Raw genomic sequence first — 25,796 nt, forward strand, 5'->3', positions numbered from 1 at the left:
TATCCCCATTACCCCCAATACCCCCCAACCCCCCAATCCCCCCCATTACCCCCGATCGGACCCCCCCAATACCCTCCATTACCCCCAATTACCCCCCAACATCCCCCATTACCCCCAATACCCCCTAATACCCCCAATACCCCCCCCAATACCCTCCATTAGCCCCCCAATACCCCCCATCGGACCCCCCTAATACACCCCATTACACCCATTACCCCCCATCGGACCCCCCCAACCCCCCTATTACCCCCATCGCCCCCCAGCCCCCCCCAGCCCCTCCCATCGGGGTCTTACCCCCCCCCCCATGGTCGGAGCCCATCGCGCAGGGTGGGGGGGGGGTGGGGGTGGGGGTCCCACCTTTGGGTGGGGGGGGGTTGGGTTGGGGGGTACCGGGTGCTGCCCCCCCCCAGCGCCTCGTGCCGGTTGTGGTGCTCAATAAAGTGACGGCCCCGCTATGAGCCCTTCAATGGGGGGGGCAATGGGGGGGTCCCAATGAGTCCTTCAATGGGGGGGGGGGGGCATGGGGTACAATGGGGGTCAATGAGGTACAATGGGGGGGGGGTCCCAATGAGCCCTTCAATGGGGGGGGGGGGCAATGGGGAGGGTCCCAATGAGTCCTTCAATGGCGGGGGGGGGCATGGGGTACAATGGGGGTCAATGGGTTCCAATGGGGGGGGGGGTTCCAATGAGACCTTCAATGGGGGGGTCAATGAGCCCTTTAATGGGGGAGGGTCCAATGGGGTACAATGGGGGGGGTCAGTGAGGTCCAATGGGGGGGTCCCAATGAGCCCTTTAATGGGGGGTGGGGGGCAATGGGGTCCAATGGGGGTCAGTGGGGTCCAATGGGGGTCAATGAGCCCTTCAATGGGGGGTGGGTCAGTGAGGTACAATGGGGAGGTCCCAATGAGCCCTTTATTGGGGGTGGGGGGTCAATGGGGTCCAATAGGGATCACTGAGGTCCAATGGGGGGGTCCCATCCCCGCCCCATTCATTCCTGCCCCGCCCCCCCCGCGCTGTTTACAGCCAACACGGGCCGGGCGGGGCCGAACCGGACCGAGCGGGTCCGAGCGGGAGAGACCGGAACCAGCCGAGCGGAACCGAACGGGGCGGAGCCGAACGGAGACAGAGCGGCTGAACCGGGCTGGGACCGAACGAACCGAGCACGGAACGGAGCAGCACAACCGAACCGGGCTGGGACCGAACGAACCGAGCACGGAACGGCTGGGCGGTGTTGGACCGAGCCGAGCCGAACCGAGTTGTGCGGTGTCGGACCGAGCCGAGCCGAACCCTGCTCAGCTGAGCCGAACCGAGCGGAGCTGAGCCGAACAGAGCCGAGCTGTGCGGAGTCGGACCGAGCCGAGCTGAACCGAACCGAGCCTTGCTCAGCTGAGCCGAGCCGAGCTGAGCCGAGCCCTGCTGACCCGAATCGAGCGGAGCCGAGCCCCGCTCAGCCGAACCGAGCCGAGCGGAGTCGGACCGAGCCGAGCCGAACCGAGCCCTGCTGAGCCGAATCGAGCACAGCCGAGCCGTGCGGAGTCCGACCGAGCCGAGCTGTGAAGAGTCGGACCGAGTTGAGCCGAGCGGAGCCGAGCCCTGCTCAGCCGAACCGAACCGAGCGGAGCCGAACAGAGCCGAGCTGTGCGGAGTCGGACCGAGCCGAGCCGAGCCCCGCTCAGCTGAGCCGAACCGAACCGAGCCGAGTGCAGCCGAGCCGAACGGAGCGGAGCCGAACCCCGCTCAACCGAACCGAGCCGAGTCGAGCCGAGCCCTGCTCAGCTGAGCCGAACCGATCCGACCCGATCCGACCCGTAGCGATGTACACGGAGTCGGAGGCCGCCCGCGTTCACTCTCTCGCCGTCAGCCGCGATTACGGCAGCGCCCCGCGGCTCAGTGAGTGCTGCAGTACCACGAACCGCCACCGGGGGGCGCTGCGAGCGGCGCTTTGACCTATAGGACCTATAGGGTGACATAGGGGTGACCTATAGGGTGACTTATAGGGTGATCTATAGGGGGTGACCTATAGGGACACGGGGGGGGACAAAGGACACGGGGGGGGCGGGGCGGCTCCAACCGGAGCGAGGCGGTGCTGGGGGGGGGGAGGTGACCCATAGCGGCCCTATAGAGCACCGCAGCCCCATAGTGACCCCACAGAACACCGTGGCCCCATAGCAGCCCCATAGAGCTGCCGCAGCCCCATAGCGGCCCCATGGTGACCCTATAGAGCACCGTGGCTCCATAGAGCACCGCGGCCCCATAACGGCCCCATAAGCAGCCCTACGTGCCCCATAGCCATAACCACAAAGTGCTCCAAAGACCCCATAGACCCCAACGACCCCATAGATCCCAATGACCCCATAGACCCCAACGACCCCATAGATCCCAATGACCCCATAGATCCCAGTGACCCCATAGACCCCAATGACCCCATAGATCCCAATGACCCCATAGATCCCAGTGGCCCCATAGACCCCAGTGACCCCATAGACCCCAATGACCCCGTAAATCCCAATGACCCCATAGACCCCAACGACCCCATAGACCCCAACGACCCCATAGACCCCAACGACCCCATAGATCCCAACGACCCCATAGACCCCAACGACCCCATAGATCCCAACGACCCCATAGATCCCAACGACCCCATAGATCCCAGTGACCCCATAGACCCCAACGACCCCATAGATCCCAATGACCCCATAGATCCCAATGACCCCAATGACCCCATAGATCCCAATGACCCCATAGACCCCAACGACCCCATAGATCCCAGTGACCCCAATGACCCCATAGATCCCAGTGACCCCAACGACCCCATAGACCCCAATGACCCCATAAATCCCAATGACTCCATAGATCCCAGTGACCCCATAGATCCCAATGACCCCACAGGTCCTCTAGTGGCAGTGGGGTGGCTATGGGTCACTGTGGGTGGCTATGGGTCACTATGGGGTCGCTATGGGGCGCTATGGGTCACTATAGGGCGCTATGGGTCGCTATAGGGCACTATGGGGTGCTATGGGGCGCTATGGGTCCCTGAGGCCTTGTTCCCCCTCAGCGTACAGGACGGTGTGTGGAGTGAACGGACCATTGGTGGCACTGGACAATGTCAAGGTGAGGAATTGAATGGGGAACTATGGGGGATATGGGGCACTATGGGGCTATGGGGGGTAATGGGGGGGAACAGTGGGACCTATGGGGCACTATGGGGCTATGGGGGCTATGGGGTAATGGGGAGGGACTGGTGTGTACTGGTTTATACCACTTTATACTGGGATATACTGGTTTGTACTGGTTTATACTGGTGTTCTATATTGGCAGTTCGCTCAGTACTGTTTTATACTGGTCCGTACTGGTTTATGCTGGTTTATACTGGTCCATACTGTTCCATACTGGTCCATACTGGTTCAAACCGGTTTATACTGGTTTATGCTGGTTTATACTGGTCCATACTGTTCCATACTGGTCCATACTGGTTCAAACCGGTTTATACTGGTTTATGCTGGTTTATACTGGTCCATACTGTTCCATACTGGTCCATACTGGTTCAAACCGGTTTATACTGGTTTATAATGGTCCATAATGGTCCATACTGGTTCATACTGGTTTATACTGGTCTGTACTGTTTCATACTGGTCCATGCCGGTCCATACCGGTCCATACCGGTCCATACTGGTCCATACTGGTCCATACTGGTTTATACTGGTCCATACTGGTCTATACTGGTCCATACCGGTCCATACTGGTCCATACTGGTCCATACTGCTCTATACTGGTCCATACTGGTCCATACCGGTTTATACTGGTCCATACTGGTCCATACTGCTCTATACTGGTCCATACTGGTCCATACCGGTTTATACTGGTCCATACTGGTCCATACTGCTCTATACTGGTCCATACTGGTCCATACCGGTTTATACTGGTCTATAGTGGTCTGTACTGGTTTATACTGGTTTATACCGGTTCCCCCTGGTTTCCCCGTTGTCAGTTGGCTCAATACTCGGAGATCGTCCATTTCTCGCTCCCCGACGGCTCCCAGCGCTGTGGGCAGGTGCTGGAGGTGGCGGGAAATAAGGCCATAGTGCAGGTATGGGAACACCAGAACCATATAGCAACCATATAACCATATAACAACCATATAACCATATAACCCTATAACAACCCTATAACAACCCCATAACCATATAACAACCCCATAACCATATAACAACCCTATAACCATCCCATAACCCCATTACAACCTTATAACCATATAACAACCATATAACAACCCCATAACCATAAAACAACCATATAACAACCATATAACAACCCCATAACCCCATAACAACCCCATAACAACCCCATAACCATATAACCCTATAACAACCATATAGCCCCATAACAACCCCATAACAACCCTATAACAACCCTATAACCCGGTAACCATATAACAACCCTATAACCATCCCATAACCCCATTACAACCTTATAACCATATAACAACCATATAACCCCATAACAACCCTATAACAACCCTATAACCAACATATAACCACCCTGTAACACCATAACAACCCTATAACCCCATTACAACCCCATAACCACCCTATAACCCCATAGCCACCCCATAACCCCATAACTCCCCACACCCCTTAACCACCCCCACCCCATAACTCCATATGGGTCTGTTAACCCCCATATCCCCCATATATCCCCCATATCCCCCATATCCCCCATATCCCCCATATATCCCCTATATCCCCTATATCCCATATATCCCCTATATCCCCTATATCCCATATATCCCATATATCCCATATATCCCATATACCCCATATATCCCATATACCCCATATATCCCATATATCCCATATATCCCATATACCCCATATATCCCATATACCCCATATACCCCATATATCCCATATACCCCATATACCCCATATACCCCATATCCCCCATATCCCCCATATATCCCATATACCCCATATATCCCATATACCCCATATCCCCCATATATCCCATATACCCCATATACCCCATATACCCCATATACCCCATATATCCCCCATATCCCCCATATATCCCCCATATATCCCCCATATATCCCCCATATCCCCCATATATCCCCGATATATCCCCGATATATCCCCCATATACCCCATATATCCCATATATCCCATATACCCCATATCCCCCATATATCCCATATATCCCATATACCCCATATACCCCATATATCCCATATATCCCATATACCCCATATACCCCATATATCCCATATACCCCATATACCCCATATACCCCATATATCCCATATACCCCATATACCCCATATACCCCATATATCCCATATTCCCCATATACCCCATATACCCCATATACCCCATATACCCCATATATCCCATATATCCCATATATCCCATATACCCCATATATCCCATATATCCCCCATATCCCCCATATATCCCCCATATATCCCCCATATATCCCATATATCCCATATATCCCATATACCCCATATATCCCATATATCCCCCATATCCCCCATATATCCCCCATATATCCCCCATATATCCCATATATCCCATATATCCCATATACCCCATATATCCCATATATCCCCCATATCCCCCATATATCCCCCATATATCCCCCATATATCCCCCATATCCCCGATATATCCCCGATATATCCCCGATATATCCCCCATATCCCCCATATATCCCATATACCCCATATACCCCATATATCCCATATATCCCATATACCCCATATACCCCATATACCCCATATACCCCATATACCCCATATACCCCATATACCCCATATATCCCATATACCCCATATATCCCATATACCCCATATATCCCATATACCCCATATATCCCCTATATCCCCTATATAATCCCATATATCCCATATACCCCATATCCCTGCAGGTGTTTGAGGGCACGTCGGGTATCGATGCCTGTCACACCACAGTGAGGTTCAGTGGGGACGTCATGAGGACGGCGGTGGCTGAGGAGATGCTGGGTCAGGGATACGGGGCTATGGGGGGTGTGGGGGATATAGGGGATATGGGGATATGGGGATATGGGGGGTATGGGGGCAATAGGGGGCTATGGGGATATGGGGTCTATGGGGTCTATGGAGGCTATGGGGGCTATGGGGCCTAGGGGGGCTATGGGGTCTATGGGAAGAGTCGGTCAATGGGGCAATGGGGGGCAATGGGGTAATGGGGTCTATGGGGTCTATGGGGGCTATGGAGGCAATGGGGGCTATGGGGTCTATGGGGGCTATGGGGGCTATGGGGGCTATGGGGCTATGGGGGCTATGGGGGCTATGGGGCTATGGGGCTATGGGGGCTATGGGGCTATGGGGATAGGGGGTCTATGGGGGCTATGGGGCTATGGGGCTATGGGGCTATGGGGCTATGGGGGCTATGGGGCTATGGGGCTATGGGGGGCTATGGGGTCTATGGGGGCTATGGGGGCTATGGGGGCTATGGGGCTATGGGGGCTATGGGGGCTATGGGGCTATGGGGGCTATGGGGGCTATGGGGCTATGGGGGATATGGGGATATGGGGCTATGGGGATATGGGGATATGGGGATATGGGGCTATGGGGCTATGGGGGCTATGGGGATATGGGGCTATGGGGCTATGGGGCTATGGGGGCTATGGGGCTATGGGGCTATGGGGGCTATGGGGGCTATGGGGATATGGGGCTATGGGGCTATGGGGGCTATGGGGATATGGGGCTATGGGGGCTATGGGGATATGGGGCTATGGGGGCTATGGGGATATGGGGATATGGGGGATATGGGGATATGGGGATATGGGGGATATGGGGGATATGGGGATATGGGGATATGGGGCAATGGGGGCTATGGGGGATATGGGGGTGAATTGGGACAATGGAGGCTATGGGGGCAGTGGGGATAATGGGGTTCAATGGGGACATGGGGGGCACATTGGGGTGGGGACACATTGGGATGGCCCCATTGACCCCATTGACCCCATTGGTCCCATTGTCCCCATTGATCCCATTGGCCCCATTAGCCCCATTGTCCCCATTGTCCCCATTGTTCCCATTGGCCCCATTGACCCCATTGTCCCCATTGACCCCATTGATCCCATTGACCCCATTGACCCCATTGGCCCCATTGTCCCCATTGTCCCCATTGACCCCATTGTCCCCATTGTCCCCATTGACCCCATTGGCCCCATTGACCCCATTGGCCCAATTGTCCCCATTGTCCCCATTGACCCCATTGTCCCCATTGACCCCATTGTCCCCATTGTCCCCATTGGTCCCCATTGACCCCATTGGCCCCATTGGCCCCATTGATCCCATTGATCCCATTGACCCCATTGTCCCCATTGACCCCATTGTCCCCATTGACCCCATTGCCCCCATTGACCCCATTGTCCCCATTGTCCCCATTGTCCCCATTGGTCCCATTGACCCCATTGGCCCCATTGGCCCCATTGATCCCATTGATCCCATTGACCCCATTGGCCCCATTGGCCCCATTGGCCCCATTGATCCCTTCAGGTCGTGTGTTCAATGGCTCCGCCCGCCCCATTGATGGTGGCCCCCCAGTGCTGGCTGAGGACTACCTGGACATCAATGGTACGGCGCTATGGGGCAGCCCCACACCTCGTGCTCTATGGGGCAGCCCCACAGCTCTGTCTCTATGGGTCCTGCCCCTTCCTATAGGGCAGCCCATTAACCCCCACGGCCGCACGTACCCGGCTGAGATGATCGAGACGGGGATCTCGGCCATCGACGTGATGAACAGCATCGCACGGGGGCAGAAGATCCCCATCTTCTCTGCTGCGGGGCTGCCCCACAACGAGGTGAGTCAGGCTGCCCCATAGCGACTGTGTGCCCCATAGCGACTGTGTGCCCCATAGCGACTGTGTGCCCCATAGCGCAGCTCTGTGCCCCACAACCAGGTGAGTGAGGCTGCCCCATAGCGAGATGAGTCTGACCCATAGCGACTGTGTGCCCTATAGCGGCTCTGTGCCCCATAGCGGCTCTGTGCCCCACAACGAGGTGAGTGACCCATAGTGAGGTGAGTCTGCCCCATAGCGCAGCTCTGTGCCCCATAGCAGGGTTGTGTGCCCCATAGCGCAGCTCTGTGCCCCATAGCGGTTCTGTGCCCCATAGTATAGCTCTCTGCCCCATAGTGGCTCTTTGCCCCATAACAAGAATTCTGCCCAGTAGTGTGGTTCTGTGCCCCATAGCTCAGCTCTGTGCCCCATAGCGCTGTGTGCCCCATAGTGCAGCTCTGCCCCATAGCTGTGTGCCCCATAGCACCATACTGTCCTGACCCCTTCCTGCCCCATAGCTTGCTGCTCAGATCTGCTGTCAGGCCAGGCTGGTGCTGTGCCCCATAGCAGCTCTGCCCCATAGCTGTGTGCCCCATAGCTGTGTGCCCCATATACTGTCCTGATGCCCCATTGCTGCCCCATAGCTGGCAGCTCAGATCTGCCGCCAGGCCGGGCTGGTGCAGCGCTCCAAGGACGTGCTGGATTTCCACCAGGAAAACTTTGCCATCGTATTCGCCGCCATGGGGGTGAGCGGGGATGGGGGGAGATGGGGGGAGATGGGGGGCACAGTGGGGTGATGTGGGTCTCAGTGGGTCTCAGTGGGTCTCAGTGGGTCACAGTGGGTCACAGTGGGTCTCAGTGGGTCTCAGTGGATCACTATGGGTCTCAGTGGGTCTCAGTGGGTCTCAGTGGGTCACAGTGGGTCTCAGTGGGTCTCAGTGGGTCGCTATGGGTCTCAGTGGGTCTCAGTGGGTCTCAGTGGGTCTCAGTGGGTCTCAGTGGGTCTCAATGGGTCTCAGTGGGTCGCTATGGGTCTCAGTGGGTCTCAATGGGTCTCAGTGGGTCGCTATGGGTCTCAGTGGGTCTCAGTGGGTCTCAGTGGGTCACAGTGGGTCTCAGTGGGTCGCTATGGGTCTCAGTGGGTCTCAGTGGGTCTCAGTGGGTCTCAGTGGGTCTCAGTGGGTCACAGTGGGTCTCAGTGGGTCTCAGTGGGTCGCTATGGGTCTCAGTGGGTCGCTATGGGTCGCAGTGTGTCACAGTGGGTCACAGTGGGTCGCTATGGGTCTCAGTGGGTCTCAGTGGGTCTCAGTGGGTCTCAGTGGGTCTCAGTGGGTCTCAGTGGGTCGCTATGTGTCGCAGTGTGTCACCCTGCCCCCCATTTCCAGGTGAACGCGGAGACGGCGCGGTTCTTCAAGTCGGACTTTGAGCAGAGCGGGGCCCTGGGCAACGTCTGCCTCTTCCTCAACCTGGCCAACGACCCCACGTCAGTGTCACGGCCCTCAGCAGCTTCAGCTTCAGCTTCATCTTCAGCTTCAGCTTCATCCTCTTCCTCTTCCTCTCTTCCCTCCTCTCCCTCTTCCATCTTCCTCTTTCTTGTCCTCTTAATCCTCCTCCTGTTCCTCTTCTTATTCTTTTCCTCTTCCATCTTCCTTCTCTTATTCTTCCTCTTCCTCTTCTACTTCCCTTCTCCTCTTCCTCCTCTGCTTCCATCTTCCTCTTCCTCCTCTTCCTCCTCTTCCTCTTTCTCTCCCTCTCCCTCTTCCTCTCTTTCTTCCTCCTTCTCTTCCTCTTCCTCTTCCATCTCTCTCCCCATTCCTCCCTTCCCTTCTTCCTTTTCCTCATCACCTCCGTTCTCTTCCTCTTCCTCCTCTGCTTCCATCTTCCTCTTCTCTTCCTCTTCCTCTTCCTCCTAATCTTCTTTCTCTTTTTCTTCTTTTCGTCTTCCATCTTCCTCCTCTTATTCCTCTACTTCCTCTTCTACTTCCCTCCTTCTTCTCTTCTATCTCCCTCTTTTCCTTCCATCTTCCTCCCTCTTCCTCCTCCTCCTCCCCTCCCTCTCCCTCTCTTTCTTCCTCCTCCTCTTCCTCTTCTACTTCCATCTTCCTCTTCCTTGTCCTCTTAATCCTTTTCCTCTTCCATCTCTCTCCCCATTCCTCCCTTCCCTCCTCCTCTTCCTCATCAGCCCCATTCTCTTCCTCTTCCTCTTCCCCTTCCTATTTCTCCTCCTCTTCCTCTTCTTCTCTTCTTACATCTTCTTCCTCTTCCTCCTCCTCTTCTTCTTTTCCTTTTCCATCTTCCCCCTCTTATTCCTCTTCTTTCTCTTCTACTTCCCTCCTCCACTTCCATCTTCCTCTCCCTCCTCTTCTTCTCATCCTCTTCCATCTTCCTCCCTCTTCCTTCTCCTTCTCTTCCTCTTTCTTCCTCCTCCTCTTCCTCCTCTACTTCCACCTTCCTCTTCCTTATTCTCTTAATCCTCTTCCACTTCCATCTCTCTCCTCTTCCCATTCCTCCCTTCCCTTCTCCTCTTCCTCTTCCTCATCATCCTTCTTCTCTTCCATTTTCCTCCCCTTCTTCCTCTTCCTCTTCCATCTTCCTCCTCTTCCTCTTCCCATTCCATCTCTTTCCTCTTCCTCCTCCTCCCTGTTTCCTTCCTCTTCCATTTTTCCATCTTTCTCTTCTTCCATCTTCCTCCTTCTCCTTTTCCTCTTTGTTTTCCTCTTCCTTCCCCTCTTCATCCCCTTCCTCTTTCATTTCCCCCCCAATCTCCTTCCATCTTCCTCTTCCTCTTCCTCTTCCTCTTCCTCCTCTTCCATTGAGCTCATTGTGCCCCCCATGTCTCTCTCTGCCCCATAGCATTGAGCGCATTGTGCCCCCCATGTCTGTCTCTGCCCCATAGCACTGAGCGCATTGTGCCCCCCATGTCTGTCTCTGCCCCATAGCATTGAGCGCATTGTGACCCCCATGTCTCTCTCTGCCCCATAGCACTGAGCGCATTGTGCCCCCCATGTCTCTCTCTGCCCCATAGCATTGATCTCATTGTGCCCCCCATGTCTCTCTGCCCCATAGCATTGAGCGCATTGTGCCCCCCATGTCTGTCTCTGCCCCATAGCATTGAGCGCATTGTGCCCCCCATGTCTGTCTCTGCCCCATAGCACTGAGCGCATTGTGCCCCCCATGTCTCTCTCTGCCCCATAGCATTGAGCGCATTGTGCCCCCCATGTCTCTCTGTGCCCCATAGCATTGAGCTCATTGTGCCCCCCATGTCTCTCTCTGCCCCATAGCACTGAGCGCATTGTGCCCCCCATGTCTCTCTGTGCCCCATAGCATTGAGCGCATTGTGCCCCCCATGTCTCTCTCTGCCCCATAGCATTGAGCGCATTGTGCCCCCCATGTCTGTCTCTGCCCCATAGCATTGAGCGCATTGTGCCCCCCATGTCTGTCTCTGCCCCATAGCACTGAGCGCATTGTGCCCCCCATGTCTCTCTCTGCCCCATAGCATTGAGCGCATTGTGCCCCCCATGTCTGTCTCTGCCCCATAGCACTGAGCGCATTGTGCCCCCCATGTCTCTCTCTGCCCCATAGCACTGAGCGCATTGTGCCCCCCATGTCTGTCTCTGCCCCATAGCACTGAGCGCATTGTGCCCCCCATGTCTCTCTCTGCCCCATAGCATTGAGCGCATTGTGCCCCCCATGTCTGTCTCTGCCCCATAGCACTGAGCGCATTGTGCCCCCCATGTCTCTCTCTGCCCCATAGCACTGAGCGCATTGTGCCCCCCATGTCTGTCTCTGCCCCATAGCACTGAGCGCATTGTGCCCCCCATGTCTCTCTCTGCCCCATAGCACTGAGCGCATTGTGCCCCCCATGTCTCTCTGTGCCCCATAGCATTGAGCGCATTGTGCCCCCCATGTCTGTCTCTGCCCCATAGCACTGAGCGCATTGTGCCCCCCATGTCTCTCTCTGCCCCATAGCACTGAGCGCATTGTGCCCCCCATGTCTCTCTGTGCCCCATAGCATTGAGCGCATTGTGCCCCCCATGTCTCTCTCTGCCCCATAGCATTGAGCGCATTGTGCCCCCCATGTCTGTCTCTGCCCCATAGCATTGAGCGCATTGTGCCCCCCATGTCTGTCTCTGCCCCATAGCATTGAGCGCATTGTGACCCCTCGTCTCGCTCTCACGGTGGCCGAGTTCCTGTCGTATCAATGTGACAAACACGTCCTGGTGTTACTCACTGACATGAGCTCCTACGCTGAGGCGCTCAGAGAGGTATTGGCTGCCCCATAGCGACCCATAGAGCCCCATAGCGACCCATAGAGCCCCATAGGGACACACAGGGACACATAGGGACACATAGAGACCCATACGGACCCATGGGGACCCTTAGAGCCCCACATATCCCCCCATATCCCCATACATCCCCATATAAGCCCCCATATCCCCCTATATCCCCATATCCCCCTATATCCCCCCATATATCCCCCTGTATCCCCCTTTACCCCCCTATATCCCCATATATCCCCCCCATATCCCCATATATCCCCCCATACATCCCCATATATCCCCACATATGCCCCTATATCCCCCCATGCCCCCCCATATCCCCATACATCCCCATACATTCCCATATCCCCATATCCCCACATACATCCCCATATGTTCCCACATCCCCATGTAGCCCTATATTCCCCCATATCCCCCCCATATCCCCCCATATCCCCCCATATCCCCCCATATACCCCCATATACCCTCATATACCCCCATATACCCCCATATACCCCCATATATCCCCATATATCCCCATATCCCCCCATACCCCCCATATCCCCCTATCCCCCCCTGCATCCCTCGTATACCCCCCTATCCTCCCATACCCCCTATTCCCCATATCACCCCATTCATCCCTATGTAATACTCGTTGCTCACTATCGCCCCCTGCCGGTTGCCCAGGTCTCTGCAGCCCGTGAGGAGGTTCCCCCATATCCCCATACATCCCCATATCCCCCCATATCCCCCCATACCCCCCTATCTCCCCCTATATCCCCCCATACATGTAATCCCTATAGCTCAGTGTCGCCCCCTGCCGTCCATTCCAGGTCTCTGCAGCCCGTGAGGAGGTTCCCCCATATCCCCGTATATCCCCATATATCCCCATATATCCCCATACCCCCCTATCTCCCCCTATCTCCCCCCATATCCCCCTATATATCCCCATATATCCCCATATACCCCCATACCCCCATATCTCCCCCTATATCCCCCTATCTCCCCCCATATCCCCGTATATCCCCATATATCCCCATATACCCCCATACCCCCCTATCCCCCCCTATCTCCCCCCATATCCCCCTATATATCCCTATAACTCACTATCGCCCCCTGCCGTCCATTCCAGGTCTCCGCAGCCCGTGAGGAGGTTCCCCCATATATCCCCATATCCCCCCATATATCCCCATATACCCCCATATATCCCCATATCCCTCCATATCCCCCCATATATCTCCATATACCCCCATATCCCCATATACCCCCATATATCCCCATATACCCCCCCATACCCCATTTATCCCCCCCATATCCCCCTATATATCCCATAACTCACTATCGCCCCCTGCCGGTTGTTCAGGTCTCCGCAGCCCGTGAGGAGGTTCCCCCATACACCCCCATATATCCCCCTATACCCCCATACCCCCCATATCCCCCTATATATCCCATAACTCACTATCGCCCCCTGCTGGTTGTCCAGGTCTCTGCAGCCCGTGAGGAGGTTCCCCCATATCCCCATATATCCCCATACATCCCCATATACCCCCATACCCCCCATATCCCCCTATATATCCCATAACTCACTCTCGCCCCCTGCCGGTTGTTCAGGTCTCCGCAGCCCGTGAGGAGGTTCCGGGCCGTCGCGGTTTCCCCGGTTACTTGTACACGGATTTGGCCACGATCTACGAACGGGCCGGGAGGGTGGAGGGGCGGGGGGGCTCCATCACCCAGATCCCCATCCTCACCATGCCCAACGATGGTATGGGGTTCTATGGGGCGCTATGGGGCGCTATGGGGCGCTACGGGGTTATATAGGGCGCTATGGGGTGTGCTATGGCTCCATCACCCAGATCCCCATCCTCACCATGCCCAACGATGGTCAGTGCTATGGGGTTATATAGTGTGCTATGGGGCGCTATGGGGTGCTATGGGGCGCTATGGGGCGCTATGGGGTGTTATGGGGTGTTATGGGGCGCTATGGGGTGTTATGGCTCCATCACCCAGATCCCCATCCTCACCATGCCCAATGATGGTCAGTGCTATGGGGCGCTATGGGGTTATATAGGGTGCTATGGGGCGCTATGGGGTGTTATGGCTCCATCACCCAGATCCCCATCCTCACCATGCCCAACGACGGTATGGGGTGTGCTATGGGGCGCTATGGGGCGCTACGGGGTTATATAGGGCGCTATGGGGCGCTATGGGGTGTTATGGGGTGCTATAGGGTGCTATGGGGCGCTATGAGGTGTGCTATGGCTCCATCACCCAGATCCCCATCCTCACCATGCCCAACAACGGTATGGGGTGATATAGGGTCTGCTATGGGGTTCTATGGGGTTCTATGGGGCGCTATGGGGTTCTATAGGGCGTTATGGGGTTCTATGGGGTGCTATGGGGTGTGCTATGGGGCGCTATGGGGCGCTATGGGGTTCTATGGGGCGCTATGGGGCACTATGAGGTGCTATGGGGTGTGCTATGGCTCCATCACCCAGATCCCCATCCTCACCAACGACGGTATGGGGCAATATAGGGTCTGCTATGGAGTTCTATGGGGTGCTATGGGGTGTTATGGTGTGCTATGGGGTTCTATGGGGAGCTATGGGGTTCTGTGGGGTGCTATGGGGTTCTATGAGGTTCTATGGGGTGTTATGGTGTGCTATGGGGTTCTATGGGGAGCTATGGGGTTCTGTGGGGTGCTATGGGGTTCTATGGGGAGCTATGGGGTGTGCTGTGGGGTTCTATGAGGCGCTATGGGGTGCTATGGGGCAGTATTGGGTGTGCTATGGGGTGCTATGGGGCGCTATGGGGTGCTATGAGGCAGTATAGGGTGTGCTATGGGGCTCTATGGGGCACAGTGGGGCGCTATGGGTCGCAGTGTTCCCATGTCCCCGCAGACATCACTCACCCCATCCCGGATCTCACTGGTTTCATCACTGAGGGGCAAATCTACATCGACCGGCAGCTGCACAACCGGCAGGTGGGGCAGCGCTGTGGGGCGCTATGGGGTGCTATGGGGCACTATGGGGCGCTATGGGGCTATGGGGTGCTATGGGGCACTATGGGGTGCTATGGGGCGCTATGGGGTGCTATGGGGCACTATGGGGACACTATGGGACGCTATGGGGCACTATGGGGTGCTATGGGGTGCTGTGGGGTGCTATGGGGTGCTGTGGGGTGCTATGGGGCACTATGGGGCGCTATGGGGCACTATGGGGCTATGGGGTGCTATGGGGACACTATGGGTCTCTATGGGGCGCTATGGGGCGCTATGGGGTGCTATGGGGCTCTATGGGGCGCTATGGGGCACTATGGAGCACTATGGGGTGCTATGGGGCACTATGGGGACACTATGGGTCTCTATGGGGTGCTGTGGGGCGCTATGGGGACACTATGGGGTGCTATGGGGCACTATGGGGCGCTATGGGGTGCTATGGGGCACTATGGGGCTATGGGGTGCTATGGGTCACTATGGGGACACTATGGGTCTCTATGGGGTGCTATGGGGCGCTATGGGGCTATGGGGTACTATGGGGCACTGTGGGGACACTATGGGTCTCTATGGGGTGCTGTGGGGTGCTATGGGGCTCTATGGGGACACTATGGGGTGCTATGGGGCACTATGGGGCCCTATGGGGACACTATGGGGCTATGGGGCTCAATGGGGCGCTATGTGGCGCTATGTGTCCCTATGTCGTGGTTCTATGGGGCTGCCCCACAGATTTACCCCCCCATCAACGTTCTCCCGTCATTGTCCCGGTTGATGAAATCCGCCATCGGGGACGGGATGACACGGCGCGACCACGGCGACCTGAGCAACCAGCTGGTGACTATTATGGGGTGCTATGGGGTGTATGGGGTGTCTATGGGGCTCTATGGGGTGATATGGGGTGTATGGGGCTCTATGGGGTGTCTATGGGGCTCTATGGGGTGTATGGGGCTCTATGGGGTGATATGGGGTGTATGGGGTGTATGGGGCTCTATGGGGCGATATGGGGTGTATGGGGCTCTATGGGGCGATATGGGGTGTATGGGGCTCTATGGGGTGTCTATGGGGCTCTATGGGGTGTATGGGGCTCTATGGGGTGATATGGGGTGTATGGGGTGTATGGGGCTCTATGGGGTGATATGGGGTGTATGGGGCTCTATGGGGTGTATGGGGTGTATGGGGCTCTATGGGGTGTATGGGGCTCTATGGGGTGTATGGGGTGTATGGGGCTCTATGGGGTGTCTATGGGGCTCTATGGGGTGATATGGGGTGTATGGGGCTCTATGGGGTGTCTATGGGGCTCTATGGGGTGATATGGGGTGTATGGGGCTCTATGGGGTGATATGGGGCTCTATGGGGTGATATGGGGTCTGTGGGGCTCTATGGGGTGTCTATGGGGCTCTATGGGGTGATATGGGGTGTGTGGGGCTCTATGGGGTGTATGGGGCTCTATGGGGTGATATGGGGTGTATGGGGCTCTATGGGGTGTCTGTGGGGCTCTATGGGGCTCTATGGGGTGATATGGGGTGTATGGGGCTCTATGGGGCGATATGGGGTGTCTGTGGGGCCATCGGGGACGGGATGACACGGTGCGACCATGGCGACCTGAGCAACCAGCTGGTGACTATTATGGGATGGATGGGGGGTGATATGGGGTGTATGGGGCTCTATGGGGTGTCTGTGGGGCTCTATGGGGTGATATGGGGTCTGTGGGGTGTCTGTGTGCTGTCTATGGGTCCCTATGGGTCTCTGGTTCTCTATGGGTCCCTATGGGTCCCTATGGGTCTCTATGGTTCTCTATGGGTCCCTATGGGTCCCTATGGGTCTCTATGGTTCTCTATGGGTCCCTATGGGTCCCTATGGGTCTCTATGGTTCTCTATGGGTCTCTATGGTTCTCTATGGGTCTCTATGGGTCCCTATGGGTCTCTATGGTTCTCTATGGGTCTCTATGGGTCCCTATGGGTCTCTATGGTTCTCTATGGGTCTCTATGGGTCCCTATGGGTCTCTATGGTTCTCTATGGTTCTCTATGGGTCCCTATGGGTCCCTATGGGTCTCTATGGTTCTCTATGGTTCTCTATGGGTCCCTATGGGTCCCTATGGGTCTCTATGTGCTGTCTATGGTTCTCTAAGGTTCTCTATGGGTCTCTATGTGTTCTTATGGGTCTCTATAGGTCCCTATTGTTCTCTTATGTATCTCAATGGGTCTCTATGGTTCTCTATGGGTTCTTATGGGTTCCTATGTTTCTCTATGGGTCTCTATGGGGTCCCTATGGTTCTCTATGGGTCCATATGGGTTCCTATGGTTCTCTATGGGTTCTTATGGGTTCCTATGGTTCTCTGTGGGTTCTTATGGGTTCCTATGGTTCTCTATGGGTCTCTATGTTTCTCTATGGGTTCCTATGGTTCTCTATGGGTTCTTATGGGTTCCTATGGTTCTCTGTGGGTTCTTACGGGTTCCTATCGTTGTCTTCTGTATCTCTATGGGTCCTTATGGGTTCCTATGGGTCCCTATGGTTCTCCATGTGTCCCTATGGGTCTCTATGTGTCTCTATGGGTCCCTATGGGTGCTTATGGGTTCCTATGATTCTCTGTGGGTCTCTATGGTTCTCTATGGGACCCTATTTTTCCCTATGGGTCTCTATGGGTCCTTATGTGTTCCTATGGTTCTCTATGGGTCTCTATGGGTTCTTATGGGTCCCTGTGGGTCTCTTTGGGTTCTTATGGGTTCCTATGGTTCCCTATGGGTCTCTATGGGATATCTATGTTTCTCTATGTGTTCCTATGTTTCTCTATGGGTTCCTATGGTTCTCTATGGGTCTCTATGGGGTATCTATGGTTCTCTATGGGTCCCTATGTTTCTCTATGGGTTCTTATGGGTTCCTATGGTTCCCTATGGGTCTCTATGGGCTATCTATGGTTCTCTATGTGTCCCTATGTTTCTCTATGGGTTCTTATGGGTCCCTGTGGGTCTCTATGGGTTCCTATGGTTCCCTATGGGTCTCTATGGGCTATCTATGGTTCTCTATGGGTCCCTATGTGTCCCTATGGGTTCTTATGGGTTCCTGTGGTTCTCTATGGGTCTCTATGGGGTATGTATGGTTCTCTATGGGTCCCTATGTTTCTCTATGGGTTCCTATGGGTTTCTATGGTTCTCTATGGGTCCCTATGTTTCTCTATGGGTTCCTATGGGTTCCTATGGTTCCCTATGGGTCTCTATGGGGTATCTATGGTTCTCTATGTGTCCCTATGTTTCTCTATGGGTTCTTATGGGTCCCTGTGGGTCTCTATGGGTTCGTATGGGTTCCTGTGGTTCCCTATGGGTCTCTATGGTTCTCTATGGGTCTCTATGGGTCCCTATGTTTCTTTAGGGGTTCTTATGGGTTCCTATGTTTCTCTATGGATTCTTATGGGTTCCTATGGTTCCCTATGGGTCTCTATGGGGTATCTATGGTTCTCTATGGGTCCCTATGTGTCCCTATGGGTTCTTTTGGGTTCCTATGTTTCTCTATGGGTCTCTATGGGTCCCTATGTTTCTTTATGGGTTCCTATGGGTCCCTATGGGTCTCTATGGGTTCTTATGGGTTCCTATGGTTCCTTATGGGTCTCTATGGGGTATTTATGGTTCTCTATGGGTTCTTATGGGTTCCTATGTTTCTCTATGGGTTCCTATGGGTTCCTATGGGTCCCTATGTTTCTCTATGGGTTCCTATGGGTTTCTATGGTTCCCTATGGGTCTCTATGGGGTCCCTATGGGTTCTTATAGGTTCCTATGTTTCTCTATGGGTTCCTATGGGTCCCTATGTTTCTCTATGGGTTCTTATGTGTCCCTATGTTTCTCTATGGGTCTCTATGGGTCCCTATGGTTCCCTATGGGTCCCTATGTGTCCCTATGGGTTCTTATCAGTTCCTATGTTTCTCTATGGTTCCCTATGGGTCCCTATGGTTCCCTATGGGTCCCTATGGTTCCCTATGGGTCTCTATGGGGTCCCTATGGGTTCTTATGGGTCCCTATGGTTCCCTATGTGTCCCTATGTGTCCCCATGTCCCGTTCCCCTGCCCCATAGTACGCGTGTTACGCCGCGTCCCGTGACGTCGTGGCCCTGAAGTCGGTGGTTGGGGAGGAGGCGCTGACGGCCGAGGATCGACTGCACCTGGATTTCATACAGCGCTTTGAGCGGCGCTTCATCGCACAGGGTCAGTGTGGGGAGATGGGGGGAGATGGGGGGAGATATGGGGAGATATGGGGTGATATGGGGCCATATGGGGAGATATGGGGAGATATGGGGAGATATGGGGAGATATGGGGAGATATGGGGCGATGTGGGGAGATATGGGGAGATATGGGGAGATATGGGGTGATATGGGGAGATATGGGGTGATATGGGGTGATATGGGGAGATATGGGGAGATATGGGGCGATATGGGGCGATATGGGGCCATGTGGGGTGATATGGGGAGATATGGGGAGATATGGGGCGATATGGGGAGATATGGGGTGATATGGGGTGATATGGGGAGATATGGGGCCATGTGGGGTGATATGGGGTGATATGGGGCCATATGGGGCCATATGGGGTGATACGGGGCGATATGGGGCAATATGGAGAGATATGGGGCGATATGGGGCCATATGGGGCCATATGGGGTGATATGGGACGATAGGGGGCAATATGGGGCTATATATGGTGATATGGGGCCATATGGGGTGATATGGGGTGATATGGGGCCATATTGGGCCATATGGGGAGATATGGGGCGATATGGGGCCATATGGGGTGATATGGGGTGATATGGGGCCATATGGGGTGATATGGGGTGATATGGGGCCATATGGGGTGATATGGGACGATATGGGGCAATATGGGGTGATATGGGGTGATATGGGGCCATATGGGGTGATATGGGGCGATATGGGGCGATATGGGGCCATATGGGGCGATATGGGGTGATATGGGGCCATATGGGGCGATATGGGGCAATATGGGGCGATATGGGGCAATATGGGGCCATATGGGGCGATATGGGGTGGTATGGGGCCATATGCGGCCATATGGGGTGATATGGGGCCATATGGGGCGATATGGGGCAGGGCAATAACCCGCTATGGGGCCCAGTGCACACTGTGGGGCAGCAGCACTATGGGGCAGGGCAGTAACACACTATGGGGCCTATGACGCTATGGGGCCCAGTACAAACTATGGGGCCTACCCCACTTATGGCCCCACAACCCCCTTTAGGGTCACCCCACCTTACAGCCCCTCACCCCCCCCTTATCCCCTTTACCCCCCTTATCCCCCTTTTATCCCCCCTTATGCCCCCCCGACCCCCGTACCCCCCTGTTCCCCCCTTACCCCCCTCACCTCCCCCTCATCCCCCTTTATCTCCCCCCATCCCCCCTGACACCCTTTATCCCCCCATACCCCCCCTTACTGCTCCTTATCCCCCTTATCCCCCCCTTTATCCCCCCTTATGCCCCCCCGACCCTCTTACCCCCCTGTCCCCCTCCTTACTCCCCCTTGGACCCCCTTATCCCCCCTTTATTCCCCCTTACACCCCTCCCGACCCCCTTTATCCCCCCCTTATCCCCTTTACCCCCCTTATCCCCCCCTTTATTCCCCCTCACCTCCCCTTTATCCCCCTTTTATCCCCCCTTATGGCCCCCCCGACCCCCCTTATCCCCCCCCCTCCCCCCTTTTGCCCCCCCCGGCCCCCTTTATACCCCCTATTCCCCCCTCCTATCCCCTTTACCCCCCTTATCCCCCCCCTTTATCCCCACTTACCCCCCTCACCTCCCCCTTATCCCCCCTTTATCCCCCTTTTATCCCCCCTTATGCCCCCCCCAACCCCCCCTTATCCCCTTTATCCCTCTTATCCCCCCCTTATCCCCTCACCTCCCCCTCCCCTCCCCTTTTATCCCCCCTTATGCCCCCTGGACCCCCTTTATCCCCCCCTGACCCCCTTACCCCCCTCCCCTCCCCCTTATCCCCCCTTTATCCCCCTTATGGCCCCCTCTTACCCCCTTTATCCCCCCCCCGACCTCCCCTTATCCCCTTTATCCCCTTATCCCCCCCTTTACCCCCCTATATCCCTCCTTTTATCCTCCGCAACCCCCCCCTTGCCCCCTTTACCCCCTTATCCCCCTTTTATCCCCCCTCATACCCCCCCCGACCCCCTGATCCCCCCTTTTATCCTCCCTATTCCCCCTGCCGACCCCCCTTATCCCCCCCTTCCCCCCCTTCTGCCCCCCCGGCCCCCTTTATACCCCCTATTCCCCCCTCCTATCCCCTTTACCCCCCTTATCCCCCCCCTTATCCCCCTTTTACCCCCCTCACCTCCCCCTTTATCCCCCCTTATGCCCCCCTGGACCCCCTTTATCCCCCACCCGACCCCCTTACCCCCCTCACCTCCCCCTTATCCCCCCTTTATCCCCCCTTATACCTCCTCCCGACCCCCTTTATCCCCCCCTTATCCCCTTTACTCTCCTTATCCCCCCCTTATGGCCCCCCCTGCCCCCCTTACCCTCCCTTACCCCCCCTTTATCCCCCTTTTATCCCCCCTTATGCCCCCCCCAACCCCCCCTTATCCCCTTTATCCCTCTTATCCCCCCCTTATCCCCTCACCTCCCCCTTATCCCCCTTCTATCCCCCCCCCAACCCCCTTATCCCCCTGTCCCCCCCTTGCCCCCCTCCCCTCCCCCTTATCCCCCCTTTATCCCCCTTACACCCCCCCTGACCCCCTTTATCCCCCCCTTACCCCTCTCACCCCCCCTTTACCCCCCTATATCCCTCCTTTTATCCTCCCCAACCCCCCCCTTACCCCCTTTACCCCCCTTATCCCCCTTTATCCCCCCTTATGGTCCCCCCGACCCCCCTTATCCCCCCCTTCCCCCCCTTCTGCCCCCCCTGGCCCCCTTTATACCCCCCATTCCCCCCTCTTATCCCCATTACCCCCCTTATCCTCCCCCTTATCCCCCCCTTTATCCCTCTTACACCCCCTGACCCCCTTTATCCCCCCCTTACCCCCCTCACCTCCCCCTTTATCCCCCCTTATGCCCCCCTGGACCCCCTTTATCCCCCCCTGACCCCCTTACCCCCCTCCCCTCCCCCTTATCCCCCCTTTATCCCCCTTATGGCCCCCTCTGACCCCCTTTATCCCCCCCCCGACCTCCCCTTATCCCCTTTATCCCCTTATCCCCCCCTTTACCCCCCTATATCCCCCCCCAACCCCCTTACCCCCCTGTCCCCCCCTTGCCCCTCTCGCCTCCCCCTTATCCCCCCTTTATCCCCCTTACACCTCCCCTGACCCCCTTTATCCCCCCCTTACCCCTCTCACCCCCCCTTTACCTCCCTATATCCCTCCTTTTATCCTCCCCAACCCCCCCCTTACCCCCTTTACCCCCCTTATCCCCCTTTATCCCCCCTTATGCCCCCCCCGATCCCTTTACCCCCTTTATCCCCCCTTATGGTCCCCCCATACCCCCCTTATCTCCCCCTTCCCCCCTTCTGCCCCCCCTGGCCCCCTTTATACCCCCTATTCCCCCCTCTTATCCCCATTACCCCCCTTATCCTCCCCCTTATCCCCCCCTTTATCCCCCTTACATCCCCCTGGACCCCCTTTATCCCCCCCCCCGACCCCCTTACCCCCTCACCTCCCCATTTATCCCCCCATTGTCCCCCTTACACCCCCTGACCCCATACCCCCCCATACCCCCCTCCCCCTCCCCCTTTATCCCCCCTTATGCCCCCCTGGACCCCCTTTATCCCCCCCCGACCCCCTTTACCCCCTCCCCTCCCCCTTACCCCCCTTTATCCCCTACATATTGACCCCATATACCCCCATACCCCCCCATACCCCCCATTATCCCCTCCATATTGACCCCATACCCCCATATACCCCCCACCCCCCCAGGCCCGTCGGAGCGTCGCACCATCTGGGACTCCCTGGATCTGGGCTGGCAGTTGTTGCGTATTTTCCCCCGGCGGCTCCTGAAGCGAATCCCGGAACCGGTGCTGGATGAGCTGTACCGCAGGGACGGGGACCACAGGGGGACGCAGCTCTGAGAGCCCCCATAAGGGATATATGGGGCTCTGAGTGACCCCATAAGGGATATATGGGGCTCTGAGACCCCCCATAATGGATATATAGGGCTCTGAGTGACCCCATAGTGAATATACGGCTCTGAGACCCCCATAAATACAGCTCTGAGAACCCCATAATAAACATATATGGCTCTGAGACCCCTGTAATAAACATATACAGCTCTGAGACCCCCCATAGTGAATATATAGGGCTCTGAGACCCCCCCCACACACACACTGTATCGAACATATACAGTTCTGAGACCCCTATAATGAACACCCAGCTATGAGACCCCCCCATAATGAACATATACAGCTCTGAGACCCCCCCATAATGGATATATAGGGCTCTGAGACCCCCCATAGTGAATATACGGCTCTGAGACCCCCATAAATACAGCTCTGAGACCCCCATAATAAACATATATGGCTCTGAGACCCCCCCCCCATAATGAATATACAGCTCTGAGACCCCCATAATGAACATACTCAGCTCTGAGACCCCCCCATAATAAACATATACAGCTCTGAGTGATTCCATAGTGAACATATATGGCTCTGAGACCCCCCCATATTGAACATATACAGCTCTGAGACCCCCCCATAGTGAATATATAGGGCTCTGAGTGACCCCATAGTGAATATACGGCTCTGAGACCCCCATAATAAACATATGCGGCTCTGAGACCCCCCCCCCCGTAATGAATATACAGCTCTGAGACCCCCATAATGAACGTATATGGCTCTGAGACCCCCCCATAATAAACATATACAGCTCTGAGACCCCCATATTGAACACCCAGCTATGAGACCCCCCCATATTGAACATACACAGCTCTGAGACCCCCATAATAAACATATACAGCTCTGAGACCCCCCATAATAAACATATACGGCTCTGAAACCCCCATAAATACAGCTCTGAGAGCCCCATAATAAACGTATATGGCTCTGAACCCCCCCCCCCCAATAATGAATATACAGCTCTGAGACCCCCACAATGAACATATATGGCTCTGAGACCCCCCCATAATAAACATATACAGCTCTGAGACCCCCCCATAATAAACATATACAGCTCTGAGACCCCCATATTGAACACACAGCTATGGGACCACCCCCATAGTGAATATATATGGCTCTGAGACCCCCCCCATAATGAGCATACACAGCTCTGAGACCCCCCCCCCATAATAAACATATACAGCACTGAGACCCCCCTATTGAACACCCAGCTATGAGACCACCCCCATAGTGAATATATATGGCTCTGAGACCCCCCCCCACAATGAACATATATGGCTCTGAGACCCCCCCATAATAAACATATACAGCTCTGAGACCCCTATAATGAACACCCAGCTCTGAGACCACCCCCATAGTGAATATATATGGCTCTGAGACCCCCCCAATCTCCCCATGTCCCCATACTGTCCCCATAGTGTTCCTATGCCATCCCCACGTCCCCATACACCCCCATGTCCCCATACAGTCCCCATACAGTTCCTATGGCATCCTCATGTCCCCATACCACCCCATGTCCCCATTACCGTCCCCATGTCCCCATACTGTCCTTGCTGTCCCCATACTGCCCCCATGTCCCCATTACCATCCCCATACTGTCCCCATACCACCCCCATGTCCCCATACAGGCCCCATACAGCCCCCATACAGTTCCTATGCCATCCCCCATACGGTCCCCATAGCACACCCATACTATGACAGTGGGCTCAGCCACCAGTGGGGGGGGAGGGCGGTATGGGAGCGACCCATAGGGCACTTGGGGGTCCCAGAGAGGACACAGGGGCTCCTATAGGGCACTTGGGGGTCCCATAGGATAACTGGGGGCCCCATAGGGTGCTTGGGGGTCCCATAGGATACTTGGGGGTCCCATAGGATACTTGGGGGTCCCATTGGGTACTTGGGGGTCCCAGAGAGCACTTGGGGGTCCCATAGGGTGCTTGGGGGTCCCAGTCCCCCCCCCCCATGCATCCCCATCACCCCCCATCAGTGGGGGGGGCTGTTGGTCGCTCACTTTCTCTCATAATTAATTAATGACAATTCGTTTTAATTAATTACAATTCGTTTTAATTAACCAACAGCTCCGAATAACCCCAACCCCATTAATTAGGGGGGGGGGGGGGCACAACACACACTGTGGGGGTCCCGCTATGGGGCGACCACCCCCCTCCCCCGCCCCCTCCAATTTACAGTCCATTATGGGGCCGGGGGGGGCCCAGCCCCTCACCCCACACATCTGGTCTATGGGGCAAAGCCGACCCCCCCCCATATGTGTGTGTGTGTGGATGGGGGGGTCTCAGCTGCCCCCCACCCCATGTATCTGGATGGGGGGGTCTCAGCCCCCCCCATGTGTGTGTGTGTGTGGATGGGGGGGGCGGGTCTCAGCTGCCCCCCACCCCAAGTATCTGGATGGGGGGTCTCAGCAACCCCCCATTGTGTGTGTGTAAATGGGGGGGGTCTCAGCTGCCCCCCATGTGTGTGTGGATGCGGGGGTCTATGGGGGGGGTCACTGTGTGGATGGGGGGGTCTCGGCCCCCCCCCCCAATGTGTATGTGTGTGTGGATGGGGGGGGTTTCAGCTGCCCCCCCCCCCCCCCCCCCCCATGTATGTGGATGGGGGGTC

General features: G+C 55.9%; 1 protein-coding gene across 5 annotated transcripts; it reads left to right on the forward strand.

Moving 5' to 3' along the window:
* The first annotated feature begins 1,036 nt into the window (after window positions 1-1,036).
* LOC146761186 (V-type proton ATPase subunit B, kidney isoform-like) lies at window positions 1,037-23,310 on the forward strand. 5 transcript variants are annotated; one of them, XM_085545935.1, is made up of 14 exons: window positions 1,102-1,890; window positions 3,056-3,111; window positions 3,989-4,087; window positions 5,925-6,018; window positions 7,543-7,620; window positions 7,708-7,847; window positions 8,468-8,569; window positions 9,209-9,306; window positions 11,965-12,088; window positions 13,695-13,845; window positions 14,981-15,063; window positions 15,805-15,909; window positions 19,140-19,269; window positions 22,984-23,310. In XM_085545935.1, exons 1-14 carry the CDS (start codon window positions 1,815-1,817, stop codon window positions 23,133-23,135), a joined length of 1,488 nt encoding a protein of 495 aa, XP_085402061.1. In that variant the 5' UTR covers window positions 1,102-1,814; the 3' UTR covers window positions 23,136-23,310. The 5 variants fall into 5 exon arrangements, 3 of the variants coding, with proteins under 3 accessions (XP_085402062.1, XP_085402063.1, XP_085402061.1); XR_014945575.1 differs by lacking the exon at window positions 13,695-13,845 and having other exon boundaries at window positions 1,055-1,890; XR_014945576.1 differs by lacking the exons at window positions 11,965-12,088; window positions 13,695-13,845 and having other exon boundaries at window positions 1,048-1,890.
* The last annotated feature ends 2,486 nt before the right edge of the window (window positions 23,311-25,796 follow it).

This window comes from Coturnix japonica, chromosome 4, assembly GCF_054131305.1.
Source record: "Coturnix japonica strain WE chromosome 4, WE-NBRP24, whole genome shotgun sequence".
Classification (NCBI taxonomy): domain Eukaryota; kingdom Metazoa; phylum Chordata; class Aves; order Galliformes; family Phasianidae; genus Coturnix; species Coturnix japonica.